Source organism: Nilaparvata lugens, chromosome 3 (genome assembly GCF_014356525.2).
Source record: "Nilaparvata lugens isolate BPH chromosome 3, ASM1435652v1, whole genome shotgun sequence".
Taxonomy (NCBI): Eukaryota; Metazoa; Arthropoda; class Insecta; order Hemiptera; family Delphacidae; genus Nilaparvata; species Nilaparvata lugens.
Genome location: NC_052506.1, coordinates 67044230 through 67056817, shown reverse-complemented (window position 1 = coordinate 67056817; position 12588 = coordinate 67044230). Strand labels below are relative to the sequence as shown.

Genomic DNA, 12588 nt, shown 5'->3' with positions numbered 1-12588 from the left:
TTGGTGACAATGATTCCTAACAACATAACCTAAATCTAAAACCTAAAAACCGGTCGTCTGATTGGCACTGCCGATTGCGCTATCTATCGGCAAAAGTTGTAACAATTATATCAGCTCAGCAGCTACCAAAAATGGCTGACTCCAGATCACGCGGTTCAGATTTGAATTGCAGATCAAAAATATTTGTTGGCTGGTATTTTGAATAGAATAAAATATTTAAAAAATTTTTATCGTCTACTAATATTAAGAACATATATTTCATGAGTTGATCAAATTTCTGGTTGTGGTATTGAATTCAGTTGACTCAATGACAGACACCTCTATTATGCTTTCTCATCTGAGCTTAGACTTTCTAACCTATTACCATGTAAGTTTTTAAAATAGAGATGCTTCCCATGTTATTTAAATGGAGTCACTTTTCCTCCCTAGGGAGTTTTTCTGTTTTTTACTACCGAGAGCGAAAAAGTGACACTTAAGTATTATGTTTCAGGGAGTAAAGTAAGTACTTTAGACAGTAGGTGGAGGAAAGAGTTATTTATTGCACAAAATTCTACAACTCTTGAACTACTTTTCCACATAGGCTAACTACCGAAATTTTTCAGTCATCTGTCATAGCGTGGCACAAGTTTTTGTATACCTTCTTCATAGAAATTTCCCGCCTGTATCTTCAACACACGGACCCATCTTCTCACCATTGAATCACTCATTGCACTTTGTCCATGAACATCGCAAATTTGCCGATAAATTCAACTTGGTTTCACTTTCCTTGCATTCAGAAAACGAACCACAGACCTGATTTCACAAGCGGCGGGATTTTCAATCAACACTGACATTGTAAACAAGCACAACAAAGCGTACGTGGCTGACAGCGATCTCCAAATGGCGCACGTTTCTTCTCCTTGATACAGAGCGTCTACCGCACATGTGCGGAACTGCGATCGCAGAGCTGCAGCGGATATAAATTGAAACGGAACTTACTTTCTGGACGTACTATCGTATCACGTTTCACAATTTTGCAAACCGGGAGCTAAGCTGGCGCAAGTAGTCGAGGATATCGAAAATTTAACAAGGGATTTCAATAATGAGGACTTTGTTGTTGTGATGGGAGGCACAAATGATGTTGCTGCCTTACATGCACCATATCAATTGACAATTGATAAGGCCCTAAAAATCATTGTACCATTGACTTTCAAGACAAATGTTGTTGTCTTATCCATTCCACATCATCATTTGACTTCATGTAATGCTGATATCCCTGATGCAAATCATTTCATGTTCCATTCTTTCAATAATTACTATAAGGACAGAGTGAATTTCTATTTCCTTGACATCAACGACTTCCTTGAGAGGAAATACTTTACAAGGCATGGTTTCCATTTGAATCGTTCTGGTAAGAAAAATCTGGCAAAGATACTCCATCTTTTCTATTTCCAGAGAGTGAGCCAACAACCTGTTGCTGTTAATTGTAATGCTTCGGATGAGTTAAACTGTTAGTTGAGGACAAAGATGAGTTCAAGGTCTCTCTTTTACAGGATAGACTCGAAACGAATCTGCAAGGTACTGACGTAATTAGAAAAAATATAGGACCCATACATGATAATGTAGACGTTGAGTCTCTCCAGAGACAACATAATCCAAGTCATCAAAATACAGCATCTGCTCACGGGACTGGTAAAGGAAGAGAACTTGAATCTATAGCATATTTAAATGTACAGGGCATCTATAACAAACTAAATTATCTGTGCTTTTTTGCGAAGAAAAATGATTTAAGGGTTCTCTGTGTCAGTGAGCACTGGTGTAGGGGGGATGAAATTGAGTTTCTTAAAATTGACAATTTTGAGTTGGCTAACTCTTACTGCCGAGAGGTTCATGGAAGGGGTGGAGTTGCTATTTTTGTTGAACATAACACAATATATAGACAAATTGATGTGAGCAGTTTTTGTGAGGAAATCAACTTTGAGGCAACAGCTATTATGGTCGATAGTTTGAGATTGGCAGTTGTAAGTTTGTATAGATCTCCACTAGGTTGTGTTGAAACTTTTTTGGATAAGATTGAATAACTTATGCAACACATGTGTGCTTGGAACGATTACACCCTAGTTATTGGTGGTGATTTCAACTCCCATTTCAACGTCAATAACAGTGACAGGTATGTTGATAGTTTTCTTGATATTCTTGCCCAGTATGGTTTTAGGTATCAGAATAATTTGCCAACACGTGGAGCTGCTTGCCTGGATAACATTCTGACCAATGTTCAGGATCGTATCCACTCTACTGAAGTGATAGAGTATGGGTTGTCTGATCATGACTGTGTCCTTATTAAATTCCACAGTAGAAGCTCCACTAAATCAGTTTCACCTAAAATAAAGATCACAACAAGACCAATTAATTCAGATAAAATTGCTAGTTTGGTGCAATATCTGTTGTAGACTAATTGGAATTCCTTATTTGGGAGTGTAAGAAATTCATGTACGAGTTTTGATATTTTCCTGATCATTACTTTTCCGTTTTTGAGAAGCGTATGCCTACTTGTACAATCCACGTTAGGGATAATTTGAAATCCAAAAGAAAGTCCTAGTTTTCACCGCAACTTCGCCAAATGAGAGAACATATGTTAATTTAGTACTCAGATGAGAGAAGGTGGTACAGAGGTATCTGAAGACCGTTACAGAATATATATATATATATATATTTTTTATTACTTCCATTAAAACTAGTCACTAGGACTAACCATAATTTTGTTCTTTTATTCCTTATCCTAAAATATTAATTTTTATTGCTAAAGTCTTCCAGTGAAGCCTACAGTTCTAATCTATAATTCTTCTACTTTAAATTCTTTCGCTATACATTTATTTAATTTATACTTTTTTCACTTCACTAGCACTACACCAACTCGAAGGGCTTTGTTCTCTTCAACCTTGAGTTGGATGACTTCGGTGTTGTCGTGTTGATGAAGACGTGACTCATGATGGGCTGCCAATCGTCTTATTTCACTGGTCACATAGGGGATGTGTAGATCTCGGTGCAAATCGCTGTTCCTTATGTACCAGGGCGCATTCACCATGTTCCGCAGTACTTTGTTTTGGAATGTTTGAATCTGATTGATGTTAGATGTTCTAGAGCAGCCCCAAAGCTGAATTCCATACGTCCAGACAGGTTTTAGAATTTGTTTATAAATCAATATTTTGTTGTCCAATGAGAGTTGTGATTGTCTACCCAACAGCCAATAGATTTTACTGTATTTGAGTCCCAGCTCACTCCTTTTCATCTTGATATGCTCTTTCCATTTCAACTTGGCGTCAAGAGTCATTCCAAGGTATTTTGCTGTGTTGCTGTGTGGTACTACATTCCCATTTAGATTTATACGAATCGGATCATTGATATTTTTGTTTGTGAAGTTGATATGAATGGACTTCATCTCATTCAATCGGATTCTCCATTTCTTTGTCCAGTCACTGAATTTGGTGCTAGCATTCTGTAGTTTTGTGGCTGCTTCTTGTACTGTTTCCCCTTCTGCCAGTATTGCAGTATCATCAGCAAAAGTAGCAATTGTCACTGCATCCAATTCAGGAAGATCGCTTGTGTACAGCACATAAAGAACTGGTCCAAGAACACTACCTTGTGGAACTCCAGCCCTTATTTCCTTCAATTCAGAGACGTCATCACCTTGTTTTACTCTGAACAATCTGTTAGTGATGTATGAATTTAAAAGTTTTACAAGTGGAGTGGGAAGAATTTTATGAAGTTTATTGATCAGTCCTTCATGCCACACTTTGTCAAATGCCTGTGCCACATCAAGGAAGATTGCTGAGCATATACATTTTTTCTCTAATGAATTCTCTATTACATTAGTGATTCTAAGTACTTGGTCCAGGGTTGAGTGCTTCTGCCTGAAACCAAATTGATGGGCTGGTATCAGATTCCTGCTACTTATGATGGGAGCCAATCTCTTCATTAGCAATTTCTCAAAAAGCTTTGAAATTACAGGTAGAAGAGATATTGGGCGGTACGATTTTGCTTCTTGAGGACATTTCCCAGGCTTTTGCAGCATAATGACTTCTGCCACCTTCCAAATTGAAGGAAAATGCTGTAATCGGAGTGATGCATTGAATAAATATGTTAGCATGATAATACCTTTCCTTGGAAGTTTCTTCAAGATTTCACCTGTAATCAGATCAAACCCAGGTGCTTTTTTGGTATTCAGATTATTTTTTATTTCTTCTTGAACCTCATTTATAGAAACTAGATCAATCTCTGTATCTAAATCATCTATTATATCTTCTTCAGGATCAATTTCAGATTGAATGTTGTTTGGCTGAAAGATTTCTTCTAGATGATTAGCAAATATATCTGCCTTTTCTCTGTTATTTCTTGCCCAAGTACCATCTGGTTTTCTGATTGGAGGGGATTGTGATATTGGTCACTTAATTCTTTTTGTTGCTTTCCATAATGAATAATCTGTACTGGCATCAGCTGTCAAATTTTGAAGGTAGTTATTAATGGACTCCTCAGTTAGTTTCCTTATCTCTCTTCTCAATTGTTGTGTTTTGTTATTCAATATATTTTTGTCAGCAGGATCACGAGTTTGTCGCCATCTTCTTCTTGCCCTTCGTTTCTCTAAAACAAGTTGTCGAATCTCCAGTGGGTAATTGCATCCTTTTGTTTTCCTGGTGTATTGTCTAGTGTTTTTCCAGGCTGATTTCTGGATTTGCCACATGAAATTTTTTGCGGCTTCATCTAGCTGCTCAGCTGTTCTAAGTGGAATATTCAAGTTGAATTCATTCTCCAAATCCACTTTGAAAGCTTCCCAGTCTGTTGTTCTGTTGACTAACATTGGTCTGTCTTCTTTCTTTATTATTCGTTCACTGAGTGTGAGAATTACAGCTGAATGATCAGATCAGGTCAAAGCTCTCTTCAATGTCAATAAAATTACTGGATATTCTCTTTGTTATGAAGAAATCTAGAAGATCTGGAGTTTTATTCAAATCTGTTGGCCAATAAGTAGGTGTCCCTGTTGAATGGAATTCGCAGCCCAGCTCCTGGATAGCCTCTCTGAGTTCTTTTCCTTTGGTAGCTGTGAGTCTTGAACCCCAATCCTTATGCTTGGCATTAAAATCTCCACCCACTAAGAATATATCTCCAAGCTGATGAAGAATACTGGTATAATCATTTTTCTTTAAATTGTAACGTGGTGGGAAATATGCAGCTCCAACAAGTATTTTCTGGTTGATAGACTCTATTCCAACTACAGTTAGCTGTATTTCATTACTTTGAATACTGGAGTCTTCATAGTGTTTAATACTCTCCTTCACTATTACAGCACTTCCACTTCTTGCTTGATTTTGAGGATGAATAGTTTTGTAAACATTATATCCATTGATTTTGAAGTGAGTCTCAGTTGAATGGGTTTCAGAGATAAGGCACACATCTATATTTCGGGTATTTAGAAATATTTCTATTATTATTGATATTATTTATTCCATTGGCATTCCAGGTGGCAATCCTAATATCTTGTTGGCTTGTAATATTCATTTTTTAGTTTTCTTCTCAATACTCTTACTCTTCCCTTCCAAGCTGTCAAGTCGTCCAGAAAGAATGTTTAAACTGTTTAAAATTTCCTGCAAAACCTTATTAACATCAACTGGTTGTTGTTGCTGTTGTTGCTGCTTTGGTTGACTCTCCTGTTGTAGGCTTGGAGTGGGTTTTGTTTCTTGAGAATAGGATATTTCTCCAGTGTATTTTCTAGAAGTGAGTTTCCTCTGTTGGGTTGTATGTTGTACTCCGCTACTTCTTCTAACTATGTTGTCTTTTTCAGTTCTTCTTCTCTGAAGTTCTTTAGCGATAAGACAGCCTCTGTAGTTAGCTGGGTGAGCCTCAGCACAATTGAAACATTTGGCTTGGGTTTCTTTAGCCTTGGTACATGAAATGGTCCAGTGTTTTCCAGCACACTTCACACACACAGGTTCATGATGACAATAGTATGCCTGAGTATGACCGAACCGCTGACAACGTTTACACTGCGGAATCATTTTATTGCTTCCAATTGATTCAATTTTCACTTTCATATAGCAAATATGATTAATTTCATATATTTTTTTTGTATCTTCAGTATTCTTGAATGTAAACATGAACATTGGGAGTCTGATAATGTGTTCTTTTCCATCCTTCTTCACTTTTTTCATTTTGTTGACAGCACTGATTATTTGAAAGCCTCTGCTTAGAAGATCGTTCTTTATATCCTCTGGATCGCATGATAGATGAAGCTCTTTAGCCATGACACGAATTGGACGAGTTTGTTTGTTTTCGTACGTGTGCCATTCATATTTAGCTTCATTTAACATCTTAGTTAAATCTCTGTATTCTTGTTCAGTTTCAACATTCAATTTTAGCTGGTTGTTGTTCATCATGTTGGTACTGAAATTGAGATTTTTCGATTTCAATGCCTCTTCAATCTTCGAATACTCTTGAACATTGCTTAATATGACTGGTGGAGGCTTGTTTTTCTTTTCTGTCGGTTTCATACTTGTAGACTCAGTTGCAGGCCTTATTTTTTTGGTGAGTCACGGATTTTTCTCTTCTTTTGTTTAGGGAGAATCCATGCAGTCTCTGATGCCACCATTTTCTCTTCTTCCTCCCAATTCGGTGGTGAATAACTTTTATTGCTACTTATAGACGATGCTGGTTGCATTGTATTTGAAGCTGATGATTGAATCTTCTGTGTTGTTGAAGATGCTGAAGAAAACATCTCTCTCAGCTGATTGATCTCCAACCGTGCACTCTCCAACTCCTTTTCCAGCTTATTCGAGTCTATGATTTCCAAAAAAAGTCATATCCTTTTTTTCATTTTTTTCAGGAATCACAAAAAACTGTTGTGAGAATTTAGGATTGGAATTTCAAGTTGTTTTTTTTTTCATATAATAATGTCTTGAATCATAGATTACAAATCAATAAAGAGTTTTAGACTGTCTTGAGCAGAAAATAAATAATTTAATAATGAAGTTTGGATAAGACCTTTTTTGGAACATTTGGTGGATAAGGAAACATTTGGAACAGCTCATAGTGGATAAGAAGCAGTTTGGAAAATTCTAAAACACTTGAAATAATTTTGCATAATGTAATTGAAACACATTAAATATTGAAATAATGTATGACATAAATCGAGTGAGTTATATTTAAAGATAATAATATTTATATATTAATTTAGATTGAATGAACAGTAGAGAATGAAATCAATAAGAAAAAATAATTGTGGCGGAAATAATTAAACTCAAACAAACATACAATCATTGTCATCTGGCTCACCACATTCATAGGTAGTTTCATCAGGATTGTTACAATTTTCAATTTCACCATCAAGTTGTGGGTCATGCACATCATTTAACAAATGTTTGTAGAAGATCAAATCTTCCCGTTCCAACCACGAGCTGCCAAAATGTTTTGATAGGAGACAATTTATGTCCCTCACTTTAGCAGGCTTTAGGGTAGTGCCTCTCAAAACTCTTCCTGGCTGAATCTCTGCCGGTGTCCGCCCTTTTTTCAAAATAGTTTTGAAATTGCTGAGATCCATTCGATAAGTTGCTTCCCCTCTGACCGTTACCTTCTGAGTTTTCCTATTGCAATGCAAGTAGACTCTCTTGCATGGTTTAAATTTAAAATGCCATTGGCCAGGCTTCCACACAATATCATTAACACTAGATTTCCAGTCATAAACTACGCAATCATTGTCACCCAGTGTGTACACTGTACCATTTTCTTGGAATATTTCATGGTAGCCTTCTGGTAATAGAATTTCTTGTTTCCTCCTCACACGCTTTTCAATTTGAGCAAATACACGATCAGCAGGTAAAAAAGAATGACCTGTCACTGGGTAATAGAAAACCATGTTTATAACTTGTGTAGGAGCATTATAAGAGCCATTTACAAGCCATGCCAATAACTGTGGAGTTCTTGTTTTGGCCTCCACAGCCATCAGAAAAAAGTCGAACTAGTTTGGTGTTTTCTTCAAATGGTAAATTCTTCAATGAGTGGTAGATAGCACTAGCTATTTCATTTGAGCCCCTTGGAAACTCATTTTCCAACCATGTATAGATTGAAACATGATTTTTATCCAGAGGATCTCCAGAAGTACCTCTGCAGACTGTAAAATTATAGCAATACAGCTGGCGGCTATAATAAGCAGATTGATCTTCAACTTTTGGAAGAACCAGATTCTTCTCACAATCATAGGAAATCGTGACTGCTCCATCTTCTTCCGATTTCAAAGCCTTGAAAAATTGTTTATAACGCAATTTATGGACACGACTAGCTGTCATCAATTCTGTCCTTTTTTCTACACTCTTCTCAACTTTAAGTTTATTGTCCAATTCGAGACAATAAGAGCACAAATCAGTAGCAGGTTGTCCGAAGCCGATGTTGTAGTTGTTATTAAAATATTTCCTAAAGTAGTCTCTTGGTACCTTTAATGTTTCATCACATTGGGAAATGTAAATACGCCATAGCCGATTAATTGATAAATCAGATGATAAATAACATCTAGATGATCTACCCCTGCAATAATGCTTTTCAAGGGGCTGCAAACTCTCTATGAATTCACTGATTGAATCCTGTTTTTTTTATAAGCTTTGGATCTAGTGTCACCCCCTCTTGATTCTTTTATTGCCTCACCTTTTATGTAGTGTTTCTTACAAAGATTTTGAATTTTTGTTTTTGATACACCTAAAATTCCAAGAAAACTTTTCTGGCAAACTGGCACTGATGAAGGAACTCCAGGAGCATGGGTCGCTTTTTTGACAGAGTAAGTTACAGCCATACCTTTTCTCGAACTTCCCACTTTTTCCACGCGGCTTCTTTTGGGTGCTGACACGCTGCAATACTTCAACATCATGGAGTCTTGGTAGATTTTGTCTGGCTTTGCATAAATTATTCTATGGAAATGTTCAATGTCCCTTCTAGACAGTTGGTCGCATTTGTAGGAAGCACTTTTTGTGTGTCCACAGCTTGGCATCCGTGGTTGTCCTTTTGGTTGGTTTCTGAAACAGAAAAAAAACATTTCATTAATATTTAATAAAATAGTGAATTTAAAAAAATTAAATTTTTTGGGTGACTGTAAAAGGAGGAAACCTCCTTTACAGGAGGGTGACTGTAAGGAGCCTACAATAGTGACAGCAAATAGTTTGAATATTTTTTTAATAATAATCAAATCAAAATCAAATCAAATTCTTTATTATTCCAAAATGCACAGTTACAAAAAATATGACACTTGAAAATTGGTTACTGGAATACCTCTACAAGACTATACGTCTGTGTGTAGGGGTGAGTTCTCGGTAGCCAATTATTATCAATATAATGAAAGGAATATGAAAACACAAGTCTGGAACAACACAAGTCTGATTGATTGTAGAGAACAGAACAGCGACATATGAGACTATAAATTAAAGAAAAAAACGGGACTTCTCAGATCCATATGGGAGAAAATGGGAAAATTAAATCATTATAACTAGACTTATAACTTAACTAAAGTAAGACATGTTTTAAAAAAGGAAAAGAGACCAGCGGACTCACAGGACTCATCCTTATGAGAGCGATTTTCCTTGTAAAATTTTTAAAAATATAAAAGGAGTAGGATAGCAAAAATTGACCAAACTGAGCTAAAGAAAAAAAAGAAGAAAAAATAAAGGATAGGTTTTAGTGCATATAAACAGAATGAAGCAGGCTTTCAGACATTTCCCACCCCAGGCAGTAGAGCCACCTCTCGACCTTACGCTTGTAAACAGCAATACTGCATTCGAAGTTTCTCATCTCTGCAGGCAGATTACGATATACCATCTGAGCCAGGTAAAATGGTGTTTTCAGCTCCACTCCGTGAACCACCTGCGGCGTCGCAAATCCATAATTCAATCTATACCGAGTAGGATAGGTATGGAGAATTTCTGGCAAAATATTATGACTATTGTTCTTAAGGTAAATTAATAGAGATTTTATATACAATTGCCTTATGTTTAAAACAGGAAATTCTGAAAATAGTTGTATAGTTGGGTATCGGTATTGTTTGTTCAGGGCTGTTTTAATTATTTGTCTTTGCGACACCGCAAGCGGCTCCAGGAGAGAAGGTGACAGTCCTCCCCAGATGAGAATACCGTACTGTATGATAGACTGAACGAAAGCATAATAGACAGTCTTACAATGTTGCAAGCTCAGTACCTGGCTCAGTTGATTGAAAGCATACAGCAATCTTCGGAGCCTCTGCTTTATGAACTGTATGTGTGGACTCCAATTTAAGTTGTAATCAATTACTATGCCCAGATACTTGTATTGGTTTACTCTTTCTAAGATTTCACAGTTGCACACGGTAGAAGCTGGGTCTCCACATGAGTGAAGTTTCATGACTCTGGGGCCTGGATCTTGCTGACCACGGGTTACAATAGGCATGTACTTGGACTTACTCGTATTTATGGTCAAACAGTTATGGTCGAACCAGCTTTTTATCATAGCTAGGTCGGTTGTTGCATTTTTGAACGCCTCATCCCACTGCCTACCTGTAGAAACCACCGCTGTGTCATCAGCAAATAAAAAAAGTTTACTGCTGATGTTCAGCAGCGGTAGGTTATTGACATAGATCAAAAAGAGTAGAGGCCCTAGAGTACTTCCCTGAACAACTCCGTAATCACCTTTTCCAGGCCACTCATATTATCATTAATTTGGACATATTGAAACCTGTCCTGTAGATAACTCTTGAACCACTGTAAGGAGGTCTGTTTGAGTCCAATCATTTCCAGTTTTATCATGAGTTTCTCCCTATCAACAGAATCAAAGGCTTTTGCCAAATCAAGGTAAGTAATTATCAATTTATTTTTTATTTTAATATTTTCAGTAATATGTTTAGATAGGTCAAAAAACGCGTCTGAACAATTTTTTGATTTTTGGAAACCATATTGTGATGTTGATAAAATATTATTCTCGGTCAAATATTGCATTAATTGGTTTTTCACACATCTTTCTAGTATTTTTGAAATTATTGCCAGAAGAGAGATTGGACGGTAATTACTGTAATTGGTTTTGGGGCCAGATTTGTAGATAGGGATAACTTTGGAGATTTTGAGTACATCTGGAAATTTGCCTGTTTGTAAACTCAAATTAATTAAATAGTGAATAGGGTGTATGAGTGAGAGCACGTTTTCTTTAATAACCCTTGCAGGAATCCGGTCATGGCCTGGTGCGCTGTTTCCTCTCATGCTGCCAACCACCTGCTTGAGTTCTTCTTGTGTGACACATTGAAACTCAAACCGAGACTCGACAGCATGATAAGAATCGTTTACTGCTGGCTCACCCCTGGGAGTAATACTATCAGCCAAAAACCTCCCCACAGAGGAGAAGAATTTGTTGAAGCCATTACTAACATCTGAAACACTATGTTGTCCTGTGGCTTGCCCATCCTGTATAAGCACATTTATAGGGAAAGAATTTTTCTGAGTAGGTCTTCCAGATATTTCATTTACAGTTGACCAGAATTTTTTGGGATTGTGGGAGGCTTCATCTATTTTGTTTTTATAATAATTGTATTTTGCAAGTTTAATCAAAGAGTGGAGTCTATTCCTGTATTGGAGAAATTCGTTTTTCAAGCTGATACAGAAGGGTTGTCTATTCAATTTCTTTTTTAATTTATCCCGGTGCCTGATAGATTGAATTAGACCAATGCTGATAATGTTCTCTCAAGTAATATCAATATCAAAATCAAATCAATAATGATGCATCAATTATATCTTTCAAACTCAATTCAGTTCATAAAATTTGATCTAGTGCAAAATTTTTAAGACCATCTTTTATCAGGGCATCACACTGAAAACTGAAATTTAAACTCAAATTTGAATTTCTGGAAAATAATTCAAAATGGAAAATGATTAATTAATGTGATGGTGAATAATTAAGAAAAATCACGCACAGTAATTACGATGAGTAGGCTGGTAGGCCTATGAATGTGATGGTGTTTCATGAAGTTAAGTAACAGCATAGAGAAACAATAGCATAAGTAGATATCCCATTGTATAGGGCGTTTATGTCGCAACTTTTACTGTTATCTCAAGCTGATAGTCCACGTAGTTCTTTCCCATGAAGCTTTATGACGCTGGTAGTCTCTCATATTGTGCCGTTCATACACTCTTACCCGGTCAAAACAGTAAATATCTACAATAATCGACAGTAATCGGCTTGAGATAACAGTAAAAGTTGCGACATAAACGCCCTATACCATGGGATATCTACTTACGCTATTGTTTCTCTATGGTAACAGTTTGAGTTAGAGGCTTGGTTGGGAATTTGTAGGTTAAGTTGTTGTATTTAATGCAATGATAGATTAATGTATTTTATTCTCAACTAACTAGAAGTCATTTATTGTGAAAGAGCAATGATAAGTAGAATGCTACACTGATGCATTTGAAAATGAGAGTGAAGGGAAGCTTACCTTGCTAATTTAGCTTTCGTTTTCTTCCAGTTTTCTTCATTGTATTGCCGTTTCCTCGCCTTTCCAACATCAGATTTCTTTATTTTCTTGTTCTGGTCCTGTCCTTCCATGTCTAAATAATCACTTGAATC

General features: G+C 36.5%; 1 protein-coding gene across 1 annotated transcript; it reads right to left on the bottom strand.

Moving 5' to 3' along the window:
* Positions 1–2343: 2343 nt before the first annotated feature.
* LOC120350271 lies at positions 2344–12588 on the bottom strand. Its single transcript, XM_039422866.1, has 3 exons — positions 12458–12588; positions 8747–9029; positions 2344–2358 (listed from the first exon to the last, which is right to left on the bottom strand). Exons 1-3 carry the CDS (start codon positions 12565–12567, stop codon positions 2344–2346), a joined length of 408 nt encoding a protein of 135 aa, XP_039278800.1. The 5' UTR covers positions 12568–12588.

Excerpts from the sequence above, each read along its gene's own strand:
- LOC120350271 (XM_039422866.1), bottom strand. The coding sequence starts at position 12,567 with ATGGAAGGACAGGACCAGAACAAGAAAATAAAGAAATCTGATGTTGGA. Across the intron at positions 9,030-12,457 it reads ACGAAAGCTAAATTAGCAAG|AAACCAACCAAAAGGACAAC; the intron begins GTAAGCTTCCCT and ends TTTCTGTTTCAG.